This window comes from Xenopus tropicalis, chromosome 8 (genome assembly GCF_000004195.4).
Source record: "Xenopus tropicalis strain Nigerian chromosome 8, UCB_Xtro_10.0, whole genome shotgun sequence".
Taxonomy (NCBI): Eukaryota; Metazoa; Chordata; class Amphibia; order Anura; family Pipidae; genus Xenopus; species Xenopus tropicalis.
Genome location: NC_030684.2, coordinates 35546962 through 35572586, shown reverse-complemented (window position 1 = coordinate 35572586; position 25625 = coordinate 35546962). Strand labels below are relative to the sequence as shown.

Genomic DNA, 25625 nt, shown 5'->3' with positions numbered 1-25625 from the left:
TGTAGTGCTGGTGGGACAACACAGTCCTATCCTTACTGCCTGCTATAGGGCGCCACTGTGGCCTGGGCTAGCTAACATGACTTAATGAGCGCTTACATGCCACCCTGCACCCATCATTCATGAAAAGGTGCTCTATTTATAGACAAAATACAAATCTCTGTGCTTCATTTTGGAGTGCAAAGACAAACAAAAATTTAAAGAAAGGCATAAAGCTAAATACAAAAAACATGCAGATAGTGCCTGTGTTATGCACTTTGCAACTTGACTCTGTTTCCTATTGGCATAACAATTTTTACACGCCTTTGTAAATATCCCCTTTGTTCAATGGCTCTTGTACAAAGTTCTAGGCCATTTCCACTTGCTGCTTCTAGGCCATGTTCACTTGTAACATCTCCTATGTGCTTAACATTTTTAACTCACCATGAAATGTAGGGTTCCAATTTGAAAAGGGATTACCATGCTATGCCAACACTAGAAGGCTGATGCGTTCGTAGAAAACAAAATATTCATACAGAAATCTGTATGAATCTGTATAGAAATGCACTACGTAAATTTTGGTTCATTTTGAGTTGCAGAGGCATTATTTCCAAATTTTGAGTCATACAAGGGAAGTCACTGTGCTATTAAAGCACTGTGTTTAAATAAGCATTATATATAGTTATCACTTCATTTTTATTCCCACAGTTCCCCTTTTATGTGCTGTATTACTTTCATGAATCTGGGCAGGCACCATTTCCAGTGCTTGCTGGGTCAGTCCCTGGGGTGATGACACACTCTCCAGCTTCTATAGTACAAAGCATTGCTAAAGTGTTATGCAATAGACTTGTTACATCACATCAGGATGGGGAATTTCCAAAAAAAATTACAACCCACGCTGTCGTTGTCTTTGATTGTTACAAAGGATCGACATCTAATGTTTGTTGCCTTCAACAGAAAAGGACATTTTTAAAAGAAGAAGGTTGTAGGGGCAAAATGTCTAATTATTACACCAAAATTATTTATAGGCAAAAATGAAATTGTGCAATGCTATTTATGTTAAATATATAGTCTCTTTATATATATTATTTAGTCAAAATGGCTCATAAATACAATTTACATTTGGAAAGAATATGGCCCAAAATCTGGCTGTAGTGGCTTCTTGAAATCCAATAAATACTGCTTTGTTGTTATTTATTTTATTATTTTCTTTTAAATTTGTCTCTTGGAAAGTCTGTTTCCTGCTTGTATAGTTGTCGTTGTTACATCGAGTTGTGTTATCAGTCTGAGAATGTATTTGCAGTTTGGTGCCATCTGCATTTATTATTTGTACATCCAGGTCAAATGTGTGTCTTTTTGGATGAGAAAGAAATCGGTCCATTATTCAAAAGGATATTTGAGACAAATCTATAGTTGTGCTCTATCGTGCAGACCAGTTATTTAACTTGAAAGCGCCGAATAGGATGTCATCTGGCAGGTAGTTTCTATTCAGCCATGTAACATGGTTAGTTTCAATTGACACATTGTCATAGGCATTGAGGTATAACTGCAGGCCCAGGTATTGGTCTCTGTACATTCTTACTGTACAGTTGCTTTGTTGGATGATGGTATGGAACACTTGGTGCCTTGGCTTGTTATTCACATTCAGAATCATATGTAAATCTTCATAATCAAAACACTCTTCTATAATAAAGTGCAGGTGGCAATATATGTAATAAAGACCTTTGGTTAAAATGGTTAGGTTGCCATTTTGATACTTCATGCCATTTAACTTATAATTCTCCTGCCACAAGAGGATCTGATTGGCTGAGTATGGTTCTTTCTGTGTCACTGGGGAAAAAAAAGACAAAAAAATAGATATGAATTAAACACAGACTTAATATCATATATACACAAACACAGAAAGGTGCCTTGTTTTGGTATTTCTCGGTCTACTAACAAGAATTTCTGACTCATAGTACATAGTAGATGCTTCTGAGGAAGTGGCAGGATGCCACAAAACGTGTAAAGCGTTCGTCCATTGGGATGTACATGTGCCTTTTACTGTTGATGGAATAAAGACTGAATTTTTATTTTTATCCTTGTGGTGCTCCGCTACTTTTTTTCTTTGTAATTACATAGTAGATAAGGCTGAAAAAAGTCAAACATCCCTCAAGGTAAAAACATTGCATTTAAAGAATCTCCAATTTGCCTTGGTGGGGAGAATTTCTTCTGGACTCTAAACTGGCAGTTGGGCCAGGCCCTGGAACCACTTTATTATTATTATTATTATTTATTTTCTCATTTGCTATATAGGCAAAAAAAAACCCTCTCTTGAAATCAAATGTTGGGATTAAATTGAACAACTTCACAGCTCTCACTGTAAAACCCCTTTTTCAACTCAATAAATATCTCCTTTCTTTTAGGAATCAGAAAGCTTATTATATGGTTCCATTATATCAGTGATCCCCAACCAGTGGCTTGGGTGCAACATGTTGCTTATCACCCCCTCTGATGTTGCTCCCAGTGGCCTCAAAGTAGGTACTCATTTTTATATTTCTGGGGTTGTTTTGGAAGCACAGAGACACAGTTTTACTCTAACAGAACCTCCTGCAGGCCAGCAGTCCCCCTAATACCCAATAGCCAATCACAGCCCTTATTTAGCATCTCCAAAGACACGTTTTGTGCTTGTATTGCTCCCCAACACTTCTTTTATCTGAATTTCGCTCACAATGAAAACAGATTGGAGATCCCTGCATTATATAATAATGCATAGGGATTTTACACCCCCTTTTATGTGCCCAATGTAAACAATGACTATTGGGCAAGCATTTCATTGTAACTGGGCCTTTCTCATCATATTCACACTTTTGTTGGCTTTCTTTATTGCAATAATGACCCTTATAAGTACTTGGGATCAAAGCCACAATACATACCGTATATACTTGAGTATAAGCCGATCCGAATATAAGCCGAGGTACCTAATTTTACCTAAGAAAACTGGAAAAACTTATTGACTCGAGTATAAGCCTAGGGCGGGAAATGCAGCCGCTACTGCCAAGTTTCAATAATCAAAATAAATACCAATAAAATTACATTAATTGAGGCATCAGTGGGGTATATGTTTTTAAATATTTATTTCAAAGAAAAACAGTAAACTAGCTCTGTAAGTGGAGAAGAGGGTCAACAAAAACAATATGGTATCAACAATGATAACTTAAGAGTACTACACCCCTTAGCTCAATCCTTCAAAACTGTATGTAGTTTATATAGAATATAAAGTGCCATGCCTAGTGCAGAATGGGACAGGTGAGGATGGTAGATAAAGATGAATTTGGGTGCGGGCCAGGGCACTGGAGGGTCTGGTTGCGGGTGGCCTAATTTGCACACAAAGGAGAGAGGGTGCTAGTCTAGAGGGACCCATGGCACCCGACTCGAGTATAAGCCGATGGGTGATTTTTTCAGCACATTTCGGGTGCTGAAAAACTAGGCTTATACTCGAGTATATACAGTAGTTTAGAAATGGCTTTATAAGTACTTTGCAAATTGGAAGAAATACCCTCCCTTGTATAAATCTATTCATTTTTAATGCAGGGCAATTTCTTATTAACACTTTCTGTTGATGGGGATTGCTTGCTAACCCTAGGTCCTCCTTCATTAAGGATTTGTCCTCATTAAGAGTATAAGTAGCTTGTATGTTTTTAAATTCCAAGTTTGTAATCTTACATTTAGCATAACAGAAGCTCACCTGAACCTTTGTCACCCAGATTGAAACTTTGTCTAGATTCTGATAGGATTTAGGATGAAATAAATACGGACGCCGTACATCCCTCATCACATGTTTTAACCAGTTCTCTATTCATGTGCAAACAGCTTCACCAAGATCAACACACATTTGTTTAGAAAGTTTATGCGGCACTGTATCAAAAGCTTGGGCAAAATTTAGATCAAAACCTCAATGCCCAGCTTCCTAACGACTATATCATAAACTCTTCCACTAATCCAATCACAAAGGCACATTGTAACTCTTTAGAGAGGTGATACCTGAAACTCACAGATTTGTGAATGCTATGGAGTTACTTTGAGTTACCTGTCTGTATAAGTTTCATGATACTTTCGTAATCCATGAAAGTATCATGCAACTCATACAGACAGGTGTTACTTGTTAGAGTTGCATGAATGGATGTGTGAAGAGTTCTGAAACTGCTGGGGTACAGATGTTGGAACAGCATTGCATGTAGCAGACAGATGGTGTCAAAGGCCCCTTAACATGACTTGGATGAATGAAAATCTTCATAGTCATACTGTGGGGCGAATGTAGGGGGGGGGCTTTGGTTAAGTAATCCAGCGCTGGATGGGATACGTGTTTTATCAGGTCCGGGGGGACTTGTTCCCATTTCTTAAAGATTTATGTACCAGATTCTGTGTCTCACATTCATTTATTTGAGCTAAGCCTTCTGTACTACTACTGAGTAGGTCTTGTAATCCCTCCTTTATTATATATGCTCGGGAGAAGAATCCAATAAGCATATTAGCTTTTTCAGAGATCACTGTTATTAAAATATTTCTATCGTTTACTGTAACCACACCCTTCAACAAAAAAAAAAGGATAGTGCAGATAGATATCTGCACTGGGAGTTTGCTGTCTATTAATCATGCTCTTTATTGTTGTTGCTTCATAGCTCAGTCTGAGATGGAACATTCCCAACTAACGCTTCTGTGAATCATTATAATTCAGCAGGATAGTAATAGTATAAACATCACGTTTGGGTATGGGACACTTGCCATTCTTATGCAGGTAACATAGGGGCCCATTTATTAAACATTTTTTTTACTTAAATCTTTTTTTTTTAACTTATAGAACATTTCGGAATGTATGCGAAAAGTTCGTTAAAATTTCACTACTTTTTAATTTTATTTTGTATAAAGACTATGAACATTTCGGAACTCCTTAAAGTTTTGGTTACACTTTCCTCGGGACTATCTTTTCGCCAGGTTTAATTTTTTCGAGAACCATTGAGTCCAATGGAAGGCATCAAAGCAAGAAAGGTTTCTGTGGCTTTTTGGCACGAAAAATTTAGTGACTTTCAAAACGCAATTACAATATTTTTGTATGACCGATAAAAGAATTTGTGACATTTTAGAACATCATAAATTATCGTGGTTACTACGAATTTTTACCATATCGTGATTTTAGCCCAGAAAACCATTGGATCTTAGTAAATGTGCCCCATAAACTCTTCACAGCACTGTTAGGAAAACTCCATGTTAATATTGTGCATGACATGGTGTCAGCCGTCCCCGTTAATCGCACCCCCCCAGCGCGCATGCGCGGAAACACCAACCCCACCGCGGCAGCGAGCATGAGTGCACAAGAGCAAACATTTAAACTCCCATACGGAGCAGTAGGAAGAGTTCCCCATTGCTCCGTATGGGGGCAAAATTTAAAAATTTAGTTGCGGCGGGGCGGCATGCCTCCCCATAATTTCGGCTGCCCTAGGCCTGGGCCTTTGTGGCCTCTCCACAAATCCGGGCCTGCATGGTGTGCACTTCCACAATGACATCAGTATGGGTTGAAGCCAAAAAGGGCAGTAGAGTCGGGAAAGCAGCAAGATTGTGATTGCCTACACTTTTCAAACTGAATGCAAGGACTATTGCAGCACAAACATGGCAGCACCCTCAGGCAGTTAAATAGGGGATAGTAGGGGAAATATAAGCGTAATAGTCAAGTCGTTTTACACTGAAATGAAAAAGCTAATACAATAATAAAGCAATGAGAGGTTTAAAAAAAACATTATGATTTTTGGTGTCAGTGTCCCTTTAAGGGGTCCTTATCTGAGACAGTCATAGGTATAAGTTGTTGAAATCAAATTCACCTTATCCAGCGCATAAAGAACAATTTCTTTTCCACAAAGGTGTGTTTGTAGTAACATAATTATTGTCCTGACCACAGAACACCACACTATCAACCCAAACCCAGTAGATCTTTTCTAGAACTCTTTCCTATTGCCTGATCTCTGTTATTGCTGTATCTTACCTGGTTCTAAGGGAATTTCAATATATTAACAAGCTCTAATCTTTTCTTGAATGGTCACAATTTTAGACAAATAGCTGTATACTTGCTGAAAACTCTTTGGCAATAAATGTTCTGGGTTTTTTGCCCAAACTACCAACAAAATGTTTGTTAATAAATCCTTGTGAAACAACTGTGACTTATCTTTTGGACTTTTTGTGGAATTTCCCTATATTGAGTTTTGTCTAGTTTCTCCAAAGATATGACAATAAAAGCTTCAACTGTAGTAATGGCAGGCTGTTTTAATGTATTTGAAAAGGGTGACACCATATTTGTGATACATTTATATCCATCCTTTCTCTATCGCCAGGCATTTAAATCCTGAATCTACTACTTACATTTAAGCTGAGCGGTGGCAACTGCCTCGTAGTGATGCATGGACTCTAGAAAAAATGAATTTATATATAAATAAATACATGAAGCTCTATATTATTATTATTATTATTAACATTTATTTATAAAGTGCCAACATATTCCGCAGCGCTGTACAATAAGTGGGTTTCATACATTGGACATACAGAGTAACATATAAAGCAACCAATAACCGATACAAGAGGTGAAGAGGGGCCTGCCCAAAAGATCTTACAATCTACAAGGAGAAAGGGTTGAGACACAAGGTGTGGGAATGGGCATGACCAGAGTTGTGAGAGGTGTGGCACAGGGTATTGCTAAACTAGATTAGGGTAGGCTTCTCTAGATAAATGTGTTTTTAGAGATCTCTTAAAGGTAGAGAGATTGGGAGAAAGTCTGATAGTTTGTGGGAGCGAATTCCAGAGATATTTACAAACAATATGGGTCAAGGTTGGGGTAGCAGTGACTGTTTTAATGAGCAAGGTGGCGAGCCCAAACAAAATATAGCACATTTTGAATGTATTTAAGATGTAAATATCTGATTTTCCTGTTATACTTTTTATCTGAAATCTATCTCCTAGAAATAGAATATATATATATATCCAAAAAAAACCCCAGAAGTTTTTTGCTGCCCATTTACTTTTCCTTATTCAGCTACATTTATTCACTTTAGAAGGCAGGCATGCGGGCCATAAGTGAGCCAAATGGAATTGTAGAGGTGTAAGTGAGTGCTCATGGTCCAATTATAAAACACCTATTAACACAATTAAACTATTGAATTTTTACTGTGGCGAGCTCTTATTTCAAATATATATATGCCCCTATATGTAGGCAACATACAATTAACAAAAACTAAACAAGTAAAATTTGCAATGCTATTAAGTACTGTGGCAGGTAAAGGTTTAGAAGTACTTGCTTATGAAGTCATCATATTCTTAATGGAACAATACAAGTATCATTATTTATACCATTACTGTTTTGTAAGAAGGTACAGGTAAAGGATCCGTTATCCAGAAAGTTCAGAATTACGGAAAGACCATCTCCCATAGGCTCCATTATAAGCAAATGATTCTAATTTTTAAAAATGATTTCCTTTTTCTCTGTACCTTGTACTTGAGCCCAACTAAGATATAATTATCCCTTATTGGGGGCAGAACAGTCCTATTGGGTTTATTTAATGGTTAAATGATTCCCTTTTCTCTGTAATAATAAAACAGTACCTGTACTTGATCCCAACTAAGATATAATTACCCCTTATTGGGGGCAGAACAGCCCTATTGGGTTTATTTAATGGTTAAATGATTCCCTTTTCTCTGTAATAATAAAACAGTATCTTGTACTTGATCCTAACTATGTTATAATTAATCCTTATTGAAGGCAAAACAATCCTATTGGGTTTATTTAATGTTTGAATGATTTTTGGTAAACTTAAAAGCTTGGAGATCCAGACTACGGAAAGATCTGGAAGACCCCAGGTCCTGAGCATTCTGAATAATATTACCCGTACCTGTATAATACAACTTGTTTTATTATGTATATAGTTAAGCATTACCAGGGCTGTCCACTAGATGGCTTCAACCACTTGGGGTTGTAGTCATAATACAGACCAGGGTGCAAGACAGCAGCTTAGAGCAGTGCTTCTTAGTTTGTGGAGCTGGCCCAGATCCTTGGCTGGGGGTAGCTTTGGTTAGTAAATATTAATTTCTGAATGACTAATAATACAATGTTTTTCTACAAAATATAAAGTTGCCACCCAGCCAGTATTTGTGCAGCCAGTAACTTGCGCGGTCAATCACCAGCTATAGTTGGGCCAGTATTACAAATATAGTGGCAATGTAGTTGGTTTTAAATTTGTAATTGCCTATCGTTTCCTCCCCTCCCTAAAGCATTTTCTCTGCTAAACCTTCCATTTAAAACCCTCCATCACAGACCCACCCATTTTCCACCCTGTGACATCACCGGCCCACCCATTCCTGCCCCTGTGACATCATTGAGCATCAGCTCCCCCTGCAGGCTGCACTGATGTGTATCAGAAAGGTGGGAACCCTGTAACTGTGTTTTTTCTAAGAACCGGAGACAGTACTGTGTGTGCTTTGGTTAGGGTTTTCCCTGTGATTTTAGTTCTCATCTTGCACACACAGACACAAGGTACCTGCCCTGATCAACGGAATATCTATTCAAGGCTCTTTCAGATACTCATACTAAGGCCAAGTGGACAGTGACCCTAAATGAGAACTGTGGGCCTATGTGGTTGATCGTGACTGACAAGACAATTGATTGGACCAGTCAAATATGAACTACCAAATGAGACTGGCAAAGTCTGGAAATGTAAGCCCATATGTTAGATATTAGATTGTTGCTGGTCAGTCCCTTGGACTCTAGTGACCGATCAAGGACATATATCTTCCCTCTTGAATCATTCTTCTTTCCAGGACTGGCTGTTAGCAGCAGCACAAACACAAATAACTGTACTGCAATTATCAAAAGGGAGACTATAATGAAAATGAAGGTGGGTGCCACAGTTCCCATGCATTAAAAGTGCATCCTGTGGATTAATTCCTGAATTAAAATTAAGACAGGGTCGGACTGGGCCCCGGCGGCCCAGACCCGACCCTTGCTGGCGCTCCCCCTGCCCAACTGTTCCTCCCCTGACGTGTTTAACTTACGCGTGCTCAGGGGTGGACGTTGGTTGGGGGACCCTGAGGGGGGTTAGGGGGGCCCCTGCGGGGGGGGGAGGGGGGTTAGGGGAGGTGGCCGATGGGTGCACCTGCAGGGCCCCTGGGGTGGGAGCCCCGGTGAGCCCTGCACCGCCCCAGAGAAATATTATATACACCAACACAATTTGCACAGAATGTACTTATTCTATAGGGGAATACGCCTGAATGTTGATTGGTGTATTTGTCTTGGGAATTTTGTCTTTACCCTCTTCCTGGCAGACTTTTCCTAAGTAAATGTAACCAGGTGCTTGAAATATGTCAGAGAAAGCTGTGCCCCTATGTCTGTGCTTGTGGGAGAAGATTATTCAAGATTATGTCAAAGCATATATTCCTCTGTGCTGTAACCACCTCTCCAGTTAGTGTGTTAAAAGTAAGTCAAAGAATAACACAATTTTCTTCCTATCTTTATGGTGCTGTAGTGCTGTATATATATGCAATTTATCTTTATGGTGCTTTATAAATGAGTAACAATTTACATAGACTAATATGGCAAATGGAGATACAACTTTTATTCTGAACTCCAGCCTTTTCCTTCTATAAAGATACAGCTCCATTGCCTACACTTTTGCAAGCTGTGGCAATACATGGATACTGGATGAGAGCAATACACGTGGATACTGTGAGTGACAATCACTAATGGACACTTGTGTTATTAAGGAAGAGCACCAAGTTTTGTCAAAACAAAATAAAGAGGACGTTCAACTTTAAGATAACTTTAAATTTTGTAGATTCCCTTTTGTCCTGGATTGGCTTACTATATACTGGTTTTAAAAGAGTCTTAACCAATAAGTTCCCAGTGCCCATACACAGGCAGATATTGGCTTCCAATTTAGAAGCTCATGAGTCAAAAAATAGGCCTTACCATCCAGCCTGATCAATTTCCATTTTCCTCACATAGTAACTAAGACTAAGGGGTATATTTATCATGCTGTGCAAAAAGTGGAGTGAAGCATTACCAGTAATGTTGTCCAAGGCATCCAATCAGTAATCAGATTTCAACAGTAGCAAAGCATCTATTGGCTGCTATGAGCAACATCTTACTCCACTTTTTACACATTGTGATAAATATACCCCTTAGTATCTTACTAAGTATATTAATAAAAAAAATTTGGCCCGTGGCTTAGCCTGTGTTTTAGATTTCGGACCCCTTATGTGATTGAGTTTAACACCCCTGCATTAAGGGCTTATTTAGGTACTGATACAGCTAGGTGGACAGTCCACTTAAAAAAGAAACACATTAGATTGTGAATGCAGTCAATAGGCTTCTCTGGCCCATGTTACATAGTTACATAGTTACATAGTTACATAGGGTTGAAAAAAGACCAGTGTCCATCAAGTTCAACCCATCCAAGTAAACCCAGCACACTTAACCCACACCTACCAATCTATACACTCACATACATAAACTATAAATACAACCACTAGTACTAACTGTAGATATTAGTATCACAATAGCCTTGGATATTCTGATTGATCAAGAACTCATCCAGGCCCCTCTTAAAGGCATTAACAGAATCTGCCATTACCACATCACTAGGAAGGGCATTCCATAACCTCACTGCCCTCACCGTGAAAAACCCCCTACGCTGCTTCAAATGGAAGCTCCTTTCCTCTAATCTAAAGGGGTGACCTCTGGTGCGCTGATTGTTTTTATGGGAAAAAAGAACATCCCCCATCTGCCTATAATCCCCTCTAATGTACTTGTACAGAGTAATCATGTCCCCTCGCAAGCGCCTCTTTTCCAGAGAGAACAACCCCAACCTCGACAGTCTCACCTCATAGTTTAACTCTTCCATCCCCTTTACCAGTTTAGTTGCACGTCTCTGCACTCTCTCCAGCTCATTAATATTCTTCTTAAGGACTGGAGCCCAAAACTGCACTGCATACTCAAGGTGAGGCCTTACCAGGGACCTATAAAGGCGCAAAATTATGTTCTCATCCCTTGAGTCAATGCCCTTTTTTATACAAGACAGCACTTTATTTGCTTTAGTAGCCACAGAATGACACTGCCTGGCATTAGACAACTTGTTATCAACAAAAACCCCTAGATCCTTCTCCATTAAGGAAACCCCCAACACACTCCCATTCAGTAGATAGTTTGCGTTTATATTATTTCTACCAAAGTGCATAACTTTGCACTTATCAACACTGAACCTCATTTTCCAGTTTGCTGCCCAGTTTTCTAATTTTGTCAAATCGCTCTGCAAAGCGGCAGCATCATGTGTCACAGCTCAGTAGGCCATTGGTCGAACAGCCATATATAAGTGACAAATATCCTCTTGACAAGTAACATCTGCTCAGGTGTTATATATTAGTTAGCCCAGGCCAGGTATTACATATGAATTTATCTTCCCTAATAAAATACTCTTCTTTTCAGACCTTAGCAGCAGCACAGACACAAATAGATGTACAGGTACTGCAATCATCAAAAAAATACTATAATGAAAATATTGCTAAAATAAAATTAAGTTGAAACCCTCAAAATGTTGTGCACACCAGCACTATTTGCTAAGAATATTGAAACTATTTTATATTACCCATGAAAATCAACCGGAATGCTTGTTTGGATTGTTGTGTGAACAGTTTGTGTTTTCTCTGTTTCTGAGACTTTTTCCGGGTAAATGTAACCAGGACCAAATGCTTGGAATATGTCAATGTTTGTGCTTGTTGAGATTGGAGAATTTTGTTGCCAAAGCACGTATTCCTCTGAGTGTGCCATAACTTTCTTTTGCCTGGGAAATTACACTGGTGTATTAAAAGTATGCCAAGAAATAAGGTAAATGTTATTCCTATCTTTATGGTGCTATATAAATGTGCAATTTATCTTGATGGGGCTTTATAAATATGTAACATCTTATTGTGATTTTATTCTGAACTCCAGCCTCTTCCTACTGTAAATGTTTCGCTCCTTTGCCTACCCTTTGGTCAGTTGTGAACCCCACTGCACAAGACCTGGTGTCAGCAGAGTACTGGAGTGCCACTCTTGAAACGAAAGGGGACATGTATAGGCACACGGATACTTTGATATAATTTGTCTGTAAAATAAAGGGGAAGGTTATCAATCAAAATGTTTCTACAGTGTTGTTGTTACTTTTAATACCTCATTCGTCTATAACCCTCTCCTATTCATCTACATGACTGTAGACTGTGACTGTGAGGCCCTAGATCCTAGCAACTAGGTAGCCATTTTAATTCCAAATCGGAGAGCTGCAAAATAGAAAGGTAAACAATAAAACTTGAAGACTAAATGGTTATTGTCTTAAACTACCGTTGTCTTATATAATTAAGACAATGAGATCTGATTATATGGGAAACTGAGCCAACAATTAGATCAGTGATTGAATCTTATAGTGGGCAAAAGGAGACCTGCCATGCATCAACATGCTTGCATCGATCCTTGACCAGTAGAAATGATATCTATTATCAGGAAGGTCTCCCAAGGGCCTATATATGGGCCGATCAGCTGCCTACTTGATCTGGAGGGGTCAAGTCAGCAGCTTTATTCTCAAAGGGCATGCAAAGTATGAGATGATAATAACTGTATGTAAAGTGATGCATTGCTTGACCAGGCAAACTGAACAATTTCTTATTGCCAATATAGAGAAGCTTTGTGTAATTGCTAGAACTGACTATTGCATAATTCACATTATTTATTGCTTCCTGTATGCCCATGGGTTGGCAGTGACGTAGGAGAGCATCTCACCATTCCTGTAAACACAACGCAGGGCTGAGGCAGCACACTTGGGTTTTGCCAGCTGTCAGTGTCACATTCAGTAACTGTATTTCCTGTGATGCACTGTGTGCCAAAAGCCAACAAAAAGTATAGTCTACAGATGTGCATTTTCTTGAAATGATAAATATTGCCCTCTGCTGGTTGCACTTCTGTCATTACAAAAAACTTTTTTTCCTTCACTTTTTTCTTTTTACAAGAGCCAGATGTTAAAAAGAAAGGACAGCTAATTCAAACTAGGGCTTTCCTATTTATTGCCACCATGTATAAGATTTCACCAAGGAATTACGCGACCATATAAATGCTGCAGGCCTAGTGTTTTTATTAAGGTAGCTTATTATATATGAGGTGTAGAAGGGGTACATTATACTGTACATTATGATCTACATTTTAAGTGTTTATGAGAGGTCTCTGCCTTTGCTCCAGGTTCTCAACAACTCCACCATCTACTCTTACCCATATTTTCTAACTCTCCTTCCTGCGGCTGCTCTGTTCCAAATCTGATTCTGTATGCCCAACTATTCCCCCCTGCTGCCTTCTGCCTGTCCCTTCTACCTTTTCTCCCCCATCCAAAAATTAAACCTTTGTATGCTTTCACCCGGCTGTCCTCCCCACCCTTCACACCTCTGCTCCCACCTGTCTGTCCATTCAACGTTTACTAGTTCCCATCACCCTTTCCCCTCTGCCATCTGCTCCTTTCCTCTTCTCATAGACAGGCTGTCTTCCATTTGCTTTTGTTTGCCTGCCAAAAACCTGAGTGGTAGGAATGGGCAGTAATGGCAGAGGTGGCGGGCAGCAGGGAGGGAAGCAGCACTGGGTAGTTGTGGGTTTTACTTGGTGTACAAAACACATATACAAATCAGTGTGTGTCTCTCGAAGTTATAAATGGCATGTTCTATGAGTCAAAACACACCATTTATATGTTTGTCTTTTACAGTTTAAGCAACAGAAAAATTACCAAATTGTAGATTTTATAGGGAATATTTTACCCCCTATTGTAGGATATAAGGCTATACTAAGGAGTTCCATAACCATATAAAGAATGAGGTTGAAGGCTAAGTGCTTTTATACAGATCATGAAATTTTAAAGTGACTATCCTCGTCCCCAAACAAGGGTACATTATTTATTATAAAACATGTTTCAGCAAGTCATGTGACTCCTGCCACGTTCAGCTCTTAGGGCTCTGGCACACTGGGAGATTAGTCACCCGCGACAAATCTCCCTTGTCACGGGCGACTAATCTCCCCGAACTACCATCCCACCGGCGAAAATGTAAGTCGCCGGTGGTATGGCACACACTGCGCAGGCGATTTCAGCAAATCGCCGATATTGCCTCGCGAGGCAACTTCCCCCGAGTGCCAGAGCCCTAAAAGGACAAACTAACAGACATGACCTCTTCCTAAAGCCTATAATACTTGAGTCCCTGACTGATGTTTAAAACTGTGATAATTAACCCCAGTAACACTCATCAACTGAACTTAGATATCAAGTATTGAGCTATAGAACCATGAATGTGCTTAGAAACACAAATACAACCACTAGTGGCTCATCCCTTCACTAATGTGATTTTCTATTTTTAAATCCAAAACATGATTATGACTTATCCCTTTGCTTATATGTAGGCTGGGTAGCTAGGGTTCACCAGACACTGTCACCATTGGTGTGATACTGGGAAAACACACACTCTGCAAGGCAGGTTCCTTGTCAAAAACTCTCTGAACAAAGGATTCTATCCCACCTGTTTCTTTTCACTAAGGAAGGTCCTATTCATATATAACTGCATTATGAACTCTTTACAAATGGTTGAATGGTATATTATATACACTGTATATACATGGTTTTATAGTTTTATTACCAAGAAAGCTGGTAATGTTCTTAAAACTGGTATCTCCTGAGGGTCTGCATACTCTCTGGGAGTTTTCTGACATATTGTTCTACACATTTATAAAGTACATTGTTTACAGACATATATTTACCAGGCAAATGCTTGATCTGGCCTGGTATAACCACATCCTGAGAGCTGCTTGAAGCGTCGCATTAGTCTGCTTTCTGTGCAAAGCCTGTGACAGGACTGCATGTTTCTAGTACATATGTGATGTTCTGGTTATAGAGAGAAGCACGTGCCTTTAGCTTTAGATTTCCTGCTTGTTCTACAAACAGTGAAGCAGCAGCAGCTCATTCTACACAACTGCATTTAATTAACGTAGAGTTGGTGCTCTCAACAAATTCACAAACCGGGATTATATATTAGAAACATGTGTCACTTTATTTTTTATAAAACACATGTATTGAGTTGGTTACGTTCTAGATACAGCATTCACATTACAACGATATAGAGCCTTCTCTTCTTCTACACAATAGAGGCATACCTCAGACACAGTTTAACCCTTTAAGTGGGAAACCACACAGTACAGGTATATATAGATACAGATTGATTTTAACAGGGATAAGAGGTTACTTACTATTCAGACCATTTTGCTAGCCTCATATACAGCCAATAAGAGCCCCCATGGGTCTAGTATCCAAGTCCCTTTATCAAGGTACCGGATCCATTGGGCTCTAATGTATTTCCTGTTATTTTTGTGAACCATGTGAGGTATCCCCATTCCTATGCACAGTTTTACCCTTCCCCCCCTTTTTTTCATTATATATATATTTCTTTATATTCTTTCTGATTTGTAGTCTGAGTGAACCATACAAGAAGAGTACGCTATGGATTCAGATAGGGTAAAATCAGATAAAATTATGATGGAGATAACTCCAATATTTTTCTAGCAACACCTATTTAAAATTGGCATATATGTCCTGGCTGGGAACTTACATGGACTAGGTAGGTCTCATTCACTTTTACCACTCCCTCTCCATGGCTGTTCCTTTGGTGTCTGACGTCACGAGCCTTTGGAACTGCAGGTTCCTACTCCACAAAAATTTGACGCGTTTCACACGCATGTCCTTTTTCAAGAACTACTATCACACATTCGATTGCTTTATTTTATACCCAATACCGATCTCTGTTTCATTAACCCTTACTCTTTTGTATAGTTCACTCAGACTACATATCAGAAAAAATATAAAGAAATATATATAGCAGAAAAAAAGGGGGGGGGGGGAAGGGTGAAAATGTACATAGGAATGAAGATACCTCACATGGTTCACAAAAGGCGGATAGTGTGTTATCCTATACATTCATAGCACTTAAGCTGTACATATCACCCTATAATGAATGGCAATAAACTGCATTTATTATCAGATTTCAAGCTGAAGTAGGAAAGGCTACCTTAACATACTACAAAGCTAGTTACATTTAGAAATTGGTATGATTTTTTTTTTATCCTTTGTTATACTTCATGCTTTGCTGTGGTACTATTTAAACCATACATGTTCCAAGTAAGATTTTTGGTATGTCCAAGGGGGCTCAGAGAGTGCTGAGACCCCAAATGCAGCCTCACCAGTGTACAGAGCAAACTGAGCTCTCTGAATTGAAAGGGGCTGATAAAGCAGAAGACAAGAAACAGAAAATATAAGAAGTGATTTAAATTTAAAAATCAAATTCCAAACAATGTCAGAGACATGCAATTTGGTTTTATATAATATAAGATAATTAAAATCCTTGTAAATTCTAATTAGAACAGTTCAAATTGCAGGGCCCACATTTAGCTTTAAGTAGAGCAGTTGCAGAACAGGAGTAATAATACATTGTATATTAATTAATATTACTATACATTATTATAATATAATGGCTCTTTTAGTTACAAAAAGTATAAGTTATGATTCTCTTGTGGACATAGATGGGCTGTGGCTGCAAATACATATGGGAGTTTTTATTACAGACAGTTTAATGTTTAGAGGCAAAGATTTTATATACAGGTACAGAATCTCTGGAAACCCCATATCCAGAAAGCTCTGAATTATGAGAAAACCATCACCCATTCAGCCCATTTTAAACAGAGAATTCCAATTAATAATAATAAAACAGTCCCTTGTACTTGATAGGAATGAAGCTGCATGAAAACATATGGGGGGCAAAACAATCCTATTGGGTTTATTTAAATGATTTTTGGCAGACTTGAGGAATGATAATTTCAATTACTTATCTAGAAATCACCAGATCCCAAGCGTTTTGGATAATAGATCCAATATCTGTAGTGTATTCAGACCTACAATAGGTACAGGTATAGGACCCATTATCCAGAATGCTCGGGACCAAGGGTATTCCGGATAAGGGGTCTTTCCGTAATTTGGATCTCCATACCTTAAGTCTAATAAAAAATCAATAAAACATTAATTAAACCCAATAGGATTGTTTTGCATCCAATAAGGATTAATTATATCTTAGTTGGAGTCAATTACAAGGTTCTGTTTTATTTCTACATAGAAAAAGGAAATCAGTTTTAAAATTCTGAATTATTTGATTAAAATGGAGTCTATGGGAGACGGGCATTCCGTAATCCGGAGCTTTCTGGATAACGGGTTTCCGGATAAGGGGTCCGATACCTGTACTATGCTTCACAGGATTAGTAGTCAGAAAGACAGATTGCATTCTTACCTTGAACTGTTTGTGCACTGGCTGCTCCAATCGATTCCTTAGAGAAGTCCTAAGAATAAGAATAAAAAAATCAACACTTTTTTGCTATGAGGAACTTCAGGAGGCAACTGGTGTTTCTTCTGCACCTTCTTAGTAACCACACGAGAGAGAGAGAGAGAGAGAGAGAGAGAGAGAGAGAGGGAGAGAGAGAGGGAGAGGGAGAGGGAGAGGGAGAGGGAGAGGGAGAGAGAGAGGGAGAGGGAGAGGGAGAGGGAGAGGGAGAGGGAGAGGGAGAGGGAGAGAGAGAGAGAGTGAGAGAGTGAGAGAGTGAGAGAGTGAGAGAGAGAGAGAGAGAGAGAGAGAGAGAGAGATTGGGGCTTAATAGAGAATATGACTTGAATGCTTTTATTTGAAAAATTCTTTATTCCAACATGATGGTTATGTTGAGTGTGTTGAGCTATTCACATATAATTCCTTTGGGATTTTTTCAAATGTACAGGATGTTGTTATATATGACTTTACATTTTGACTATTTTCAACCAGGGTACTAATATATGGTATAATGTTTTCTTTTTTAGGTTAGGTTATGATTGCTATACTGTTTCCTTTTTGGCTTGTGTTCTGACTAATGATATGAGTAACCCTGGTGTATGGATACTTTATATATACAAAATTTGCAAAGTTTCCTTTTACATTTAGTACTTTAATTGGGGGAGTTGTCTATGAACTTGCCCCTATTTATACCCTGTGTGCTACTTGTTCATTATCTTGTTACTTGACAAAGAGGCTGGAGCCTCGAAACATTGTATTTGATCTGCATGATGCAGTAAAGTTTTCCTTTTTTCATCACATAAGTCTGGACCGTTTTGTTTTTTCTATGTACATTGTCTGTAATTACGGACTAGGTTGTCAGACTCCACTCCAAATCCACTCCAGTTTGTACAGATATATATATATACATACATATACATACTACATAAGATATATATATATATACATTTATATGCACATATACAAGAGCCATGAATATCCTTGAAGCCATTATACCCTTACAAACAGTGCTTATTGAACTTACTACTGATCTACAGAACTTACTTTACCAGCAGACTGGATTCAGCAGCTCTAAATCAGTAATAATCCAGGAGTTCACCATCTTGGATTTTGTTAGCCTACCTTTTGAGTGTCGGTGACATTGCACGTGCTCAGAGTACTGTGTTATAGAAGGTGATGCTTTAGAGCAGTGATCCCCAATCAGTGGCTTAGGGGCAACTTGTTGCTCACCAACCCCTTGGATGTTGCTCTCAGTGCCCCCAAACCAGGTAGTTATTTTTGAATCCCTGAATTGGTGGCAAGTTTTGGTTGAATAAAAACAAGATTTACTACCAAATAAAGCCCCCTGTAAGCTGATAGTGTGCATAGAGGCTGCCTAATAGCCAATCACAGCCCTTATTTGGCACCTCCATGAACCTTTATGATGCTTGTGTTGCTCTCCAAGTCTTTTTACATTTGACTGTGGCTCACGAGTAAGAAGTTTTAGAGCTTCTTATAAATCCTGATACAGAATATAATGGTATGTAATTATGAATTTGTTACTAATATATACTTTATATAATGAGTGACTCCTTAAGCTCTGGCAACTGCATGGGCTGTAATAGGTTGCCTTTCCCATTAATGATTCCAAATCATTTTTCATTTGAAGCCTACTTAAGCTGTAGTTTTCCTTTAATACAAGCACTTTTTAAAGTAGGTTTCAGCATTGTTATGTTCCAGGCATCATGGTGATGTCATTTGGTTCCTGCGGTTAAGGTCACAATACAGTCAGCTGCTGCAGTAAAAAGCTCATATGTGGTTTCCTTTATTTGCTTCCATTTCTTGACAATAAACCCCATAAGGTGTGAAGTCTGAACATGTCTTTACTACTTCAAACACTTGTTTATTTTAACACTTTCATATCATACTAGTGACTGGTATTGTGGTGAAGGTACCAGGTCCTTTCTCAATCTAATTGTAGTTCCTGATCTCTACCTATTTTAAGGCAGGTGTAAAATGCCATAGAGGCAACTGCTTAATAGGGGTGCCTATTGTAAAAAAAATATATTTCTTCCCTATTAATAACACTGGCATCAAGCATCATTTGTACTGGTCTGGCTGGTGGAAACCCTACAAGTATTATGATTATTCTCTCTCAATACTAGTAGGATCAGTTGAGCTTAGGCAGTTGCCATAGTGACAACACCAAACTCTACAACCTTTGCTTGTTGAACTAGGAGAGGTACTCATGGAAATATAATTATGAGAATACACATAGAGGATACAATCCCTATTTTTATGGCAACCATTGCTTTTGTGTTTGACACCAAAATATGCCACAAGCTTTAACATTTTAGGCGATCTTTCTGGTAGTTACTGGAAACAACATTCTAATTTATTAAACTCTTGTAGATACTTTTAAAATGCTGCATGTACAGAATTCCAAGCAACTGCTGCCGAATTATAGGTGTACATGTAAGATTTTGTGTGTGCTTGTTCTAAGTAATCTAATGGGGTAATGTAATAACATTTGCAGCCAGTAATAATACCAACCAGTAGTAATGATTTAGTGGTTTAAAAGCAAACATTGGATTGGTGGCTATGGGTTGCTAGACATGCTGGAAACGTTTGTTTTCATATGATGTAAGGGTCCCATTAAACACAATAGAACAGGTAGGGCTTACATAGGCAATACATACTGAAGTTTATGGTAAACACAGATAGGACTACTTTTTTTGTACGGAATAGAAATAAATAGCCTGTCAATTTAGCCTGTCAATTTAATATATATATATATTTTGAAGTTCTTGGGTAATTGCAGTTCCAGTAGGTAATTTCAAAGCAATAATTTGTTATGTTAATGCTGCACTTAAAGACTTATTGTATTATATCTTTAATATGTGTATACACGTATGGGACCTGGGTTATCCAGAATGCTCGGGACCTGGGGTTTTCCGGATAAGGGATCTTTCTGTAATTTGGATCTCCATAACTTAAGTCTGCTAAAAATAATTTAAATATTAAATAAACCCAATAGGCTTGTTTTGCCCCCAATAATGATTAATTATATCTTAGTTGGGATCAAGTACAGGTACTGTTTTATTATTACAGAGAAAAGGGAATCATTTAACCATTAAATAAACCCAATAGGGCTGTTCTGCCCCCAATAAGGGGTAATTATATCTTAGTTGGGATCAAGTACAGATACTGTTTTATTATTACAGAGAAAAGGGAATCATTTAACCATTAAATAAACCCAATAGGGCTGTTCTGCCCCCAATAAGGGGTAATTATATCTTAGTTGGGATCAAGTACAGGTACTGTTTTATTATTACAGAGAAAAAGGGAATCATTTTTAAAAATTAGAATTATTTGCTTATAATGGAGTCTATGGGAGATGGCCTTTCCGTAATTTGGAGCTTTCTGGATTAGGGGTCTCCGGATAAGGGATCCCATACCTGTATAGGTTTTTATAAAATTATACAGATTTAAAGGACAAGGAGGTAGAATCACTGGGGGTGCCAAGTTGTTGGTAGTGATTCCAGTTACTAACATCCGACCCAGAGTTAGCGCTCCTCTTTTTCCAAAAATCCAGTATGGTGGTGCGGTGCTGAGAAAAAAGACAAGGAGCGGTGGCCTCTTTAGGTATTAAAAAACAAGGAAAGGTAAAATCAATGGATGATGCTAAGTTGTTACCCCCCCCCCCCCCCCCCAGTAATTCTAGTCATGTGCTGGAGGGGTGCCTAACCCCTTCTCATCAATCAATGATTATACCTTTCCTTGTCCTTTAAGGTAGTGTTATATTTAGTAAGTTTCAAACAAAATAAGGTATATACAGTAGCTTTACTAGTTCGGTCAAACAAATCCCCCCACCAATGAAAGGTGCTGAATTATGAACAGGGTTGGACTGGGGGGTGCAGGGCTACAGCCTCAGGGGCCCCTGCACCCCCCAATGGCCCCTGCCACCTTCACACACCCCTCCCCCGCAGGAGCCCCCAACACCCTCCGACCCGCATTCGGGTCTGGCCCGCTAGGGCCAACTAGGGCCAGGGCCCACCAGGTTTTTTCCCAGTGCCCCAGCAGCCCAGTCCGACACTGTTTACGAAGGTCAAGCTGAGGAATTCAGAAGAATTCTCAAATTCTCATCAGTCCAATATTTTCAGGTTTTATAATTTAACATCACTCTCCTGGCAGCCAAGGAACTTTTAAGGAAGAGACAATGCGGGCCAATTCGTATGAATGCATTTGTCTTCAAGATTCACATGTTTACTTTCTGTGCTTGAACAAACTAATCCAAGGCATCCAATAGTCTGTTAAATCATTAAGCTTTATTATTTATTTATAGGCAGTACTACTTGTAAAAGCAGAATACAAAGAATGATAAATCGGCCCTATAGGGTCACAACTTGGCCAGACAAAGTTCAGCATTGTGCTGGAGCTCATAAATAACACTTTTGAGATAGAACCCCACGGCAGAACTTCATGGGTCAGCATTCTATACTGAAGCTTTATAGGAAAATGAAGTCTATGTAAACCAAAATTCTAATTTGAATTTAACCATACCAAGTATTTCTGTTTCAGTATGCTGACATTTTATTTCATGATATAAGCTCTTTTCAACAAAGATTCTGTAAGAATCGTAACTGGCAGATGACAGATGTCATATTTGGTCTTTTGGCCAGATTCCTAATAAAAGGTTTTAGTGAAAGTCTATATTAAGCAAATAATTCTAATTGTTAAAAACAAATTTTCTTTAAAAAATCCATATTGGTAGCAAAACAATCCCATTGGGTTTATTTAATGTTTAAATAATGTATGGTGATCCAAATTACAGGAAAATCTATTATTTGGAAAACCTCAGGTCCCAAGCAGTTTGGATAATCTATCCTATACCTGTTCCAAAGGGACTGCAAATGTAATTATAAAGACTACAGCTGAGGCCAATGTAAAAAGAAATACAGTGGGGTAATGTAATAAATGGTCTTTATCGGATTCTGTCATGGGTTTTATGGTGTATTTTCTATTTCTAAATTAAACTGTTTACATAGCAAATAATTCACTCTACCATTTAAAATTGTATTCTTGAGCCAAGAAATGTATTTTTTTTAGCTGTAATATTGGTGTGTAGGCGCCATCTCAGTGCATTGTGCCTGAGTCTGAGCTTTCAGGAGCCAGCACTACACATTAGAACTGCTTTCAGGTAGGAGGAGTCCCAAGCCGGACTTGGATTTCTTACTATTGAGTGCTATTCTGATACCTACTGGGAGCTGCTATCTTGCTCCCTTCCCATTGTTCTGCTAAACGGCTGCTGGGGGGAAGGGGGGTGGTGATATCACTCCAACTTGCAGCGCAGCAGTAAAGTGTAACTAAAGTTTATCAGAGCACAGGTCACATAACTGTGACACCCTGGAAAATTGTGAAATTTCAAAATGAAATATAAAAAAATTCTGTTCAAACTTTTAAAAAACAGATTACAATGCAGGATTCTGCTGGAGAAGCTCTATTAAGTGATGCATTTAGTTTTGAAAATAATATGTTTTCCCATGACAGTATTCCTTTAAGTTTGCTACCTGTTATGGTAGCATTTATTGCTCAGATTTAAAAAACAAACAAACATACAAACATTTGATTGCTATAGGTTACTAGAGAAGGACAAATTTTTATTATAGTATTATAGTTATGTAATACATGAACAAGGTTAGCCCGGGTGCAGTAACCCCTGGCATCCAATCAGCAGGTAGCAATCACCTTATTAAAAGCAAACCCTTAGTTGCTAAAGGTTACTGAGCATGGACAAAAGTTTGAGTCTTTTATTACATATGAGAATATCCTTTTAACCCCTGTGACACAAGAGGTTTAAAAAAGGCATTGCTTGATCAAGTTCTGCCTTCCCTTTATGCCTAACAAGATAAGAAGAAAGGCAAACAAATCCCTTTGACAATGGATCCACCAACTGAACTTTAAAGGACCACAGAATGCAATCAGAGAGAGTTAATATTGATCACAATAATATAGTATTTGCAATGATATAAAAGTAGGGGCATAACTACACAGGACTGGTGTGCATTCTTGCTCATACCCACTAGGCTCCTGACATTCTGAAAATTGCTTTCTGACTATTCCTAAAGGAGACCCAAAGCGATTATGGATGTGACACATCCATTGTGAACAGGAATCCAAGGAAACACATAGAGGAAACTTTGGTTTTGACATTACATCACGTCATAGCAAACATTTTAATAAAAGAGGTGTAGTCATTATCAAAATGGACCACCGTGGTTGGATTTAGTGAACTATGTGCGCCACATACTGTGAAAGGGGATCTACCATGAAAAGACATGATTATTTCATTCATATCATCAGATCAATAGAATCAATGTAAGATTTGGCATTGTTTCCGAAATAATCAAGTTTCTCTTTACTAGCCAGGGTAAAGCTGGTCATATACTAAAAGATCCTCTTGTTTGGCGCCCACTTAATGGGACACAGGCCGTGGGGGTGACGACTGTATTAACAAGCCGATGCGCTCTTTGCCCTAACAGGAGTTTTAAACCTGCCCAATCAACATTTGCCCAATTTTTTACCAGATATTGGTCAGGCAGGTCCATCTGAGGGCCCCACGGCCAAAGGTGTCAGCTTATTGGCCTGTGTATGGCCACGTTAACAATCACATATACAGGTATGGGATCCCTTATCCGGGAAACCCGTTATCCAGAAAGTTTAGAATTACAGAAAGCCTGTCTCCCATAGACTCCATTTAAATAATTCAGAATTTTAAAACTGATTTCCTTTATCTCTGTAGTAATAAAACAGTACCTTGTAACTGATCCCAACCAAGATAGAAATAATCCTTATTAGATGCAAAACAATCCTATGGGGTTTAATTCATGTTTTATTGATTTTTTAGTATGAAGATCCAAATTACGGAAAGACCCCTTATCCGGAATACCCTTGGTCCCGAGCATTCTGGATAATGGGTCCTATACCTGTATTAGCTATGCAAAAAAGCAAGGGCCAATGATGTATTAGACCTAACTCTGAGGGCCCCACGGCCAGAGTTGTCAGCTTATTGGCCTGTGTATGGCCACCTTAACAATCACATATATTAGCTATGCAAAGAAGGAAGGGCCAATGATGTATTAGACCCAACTCTCCATTAAAAACAGCAAAACTCTGCAGTGGGTCAAAGGGAGAGCTGGGGATTTGTATATTTGCCACTGCATACAAGCCTTGTTAATGCTGCCTACACTTCTCATAACCTAGAGTCTGCTTTTTCAAAATACATTTGCTTTGCATGTCAGAAATATTCTCTAGAGTTGAAAAAGTCCCACATAAATACAGAAAAATGAAATATTATAAATGTTTATTTGTAAATTTTAGAGTATGCTTTTTTTCTAGTTAGTGGCAAATATAGGAGTGCTGTTTAATATGAACATTCTTAAAGAAATGTTATCCAAAATGTATGTCTTTATGGAAGAAGGGGAAATCTTACCTTTCGACATAGAAGAGTGAATGTGGCAGCAGTGCAGGCTAGGCAAACTGCACAAACAATGATGCTGATAAAGCACAGTGTTTTTTTCATTGCACGCAGCTCCTGGCTTACGTTGCCTTGTGGTTCCATTATATTCAGCTTCTGAAGATCCTCTGTGCAGGAAGATACGTTTTGCAATAAGCTATTTTAGTCTTCCAACAGCAGAAACAGTCACCATATAAACTCCCACAGTGTAGCTTATCTACCCAGATCATTGTTCTACTTAGAAGAAATCAAAACACCCTTTTCCTTGGTTGGTTTCTCCACCTCTTTCTTAAAAACTAAAGAACCTTTATAAAAAAAAAAAGCAAGAAAGAAAGAAATAAAGGAACAAAGAAATATTTTACAAGTTTCCCTGAAGATGTTTGGTCAAAAAGTATCTGCCTACTTCCATTTTTTTTCCAGGTTTGTCCTGCTCATATATGGGATCCCATTATGCAATGGCTTATGTCATGACTAAGATAAAAAGGTAATAAATATAGTAGGGAAAGATAGATAAATAGATAGAAGGTTGAATGTATATGAAAGCCAATATAAATATAAATATTCTATGAATTCAGCCTTTATTTTTCTGAGAATTACTGTACCTGCCTACAGTTGAATGGAAAAGAGTTTCCAGAAGAGAGAGGTGATTGCACTTCTTCCTGAGAGACCCACAGTGATGAAAGTGCCCTGTGTGTGATTCCACTTATTATAAATTCAGATTAGGATC

At 38.5% G+C, this 25625-nt stretch overlaps 1 protein-coding gene across 2 annotated transcripts; it reads right to left on the bottom strand.

The window, feature by feature from the left end:
• Positions 1-1029: 1029 nt before the first annotated feature.
• LOC100495467 (cyclin-O protein B-like) lies at positions 1030-25143 on the bottom strand. Of its 2 annotated transcripts, XM_031892113.1 has the most exons (4): positions 24875-25140; positions 17374-17422; positions 6367-6411; positions 1030-1806 (listed from the first exon to the last, which is right to left on the bottom strand). In XM_031892113.1, the coding sequence occupies exons 1-4, from the start codon at positions 25001-25003 to the stop codon at positions 1397-1399; spliced, it is 633 nt and encodes a 210-aa protein (XP_031747973.1). In that variant the 5' UTR covers positions 25004-25140; the 3' UTR covers positions 1030-1396. The 2 variants fall into 2 exon arrangements, with proteins under 2 accessions (XP_031747973.1, XP_031747974.1); XM_031892114.1 differs by lacking the exon at positions 6367-6411 and having other exon boundaries at positions 24875-25143.
• Between the last annotated feature and the right edge of the window lie 482 nt (positions 25144-25625).

What these genes read in the sequence shown, in the direction of transcription:
- LOC100495467 (XM_031892113.1), bottom strand. Translation starts at nt 25,003, where the DNA reads ATGGAACCACAAGGCAACGTAAGCCAGGAGCTGCGTGCAATGAAAAAA. An exon ending in TCACTCTTCTATGTCGAAAG is followed by an intron (nt 17,423 to 24,874) that starts GTAAGATTTCCC and finishes TCTTATTCTTAG; the next exon opens with GACTTCTCTAAGGAATCGAT. An exon ending in TGCCACCGCTCAGCTTAAAT is followed by an intron (nt 1,807 to 6,366) that starts GTAAGTAGTAGA and finishes TTTTTTCCCCAG; the next exon opens with TGACACAGAAAGAACCATAC.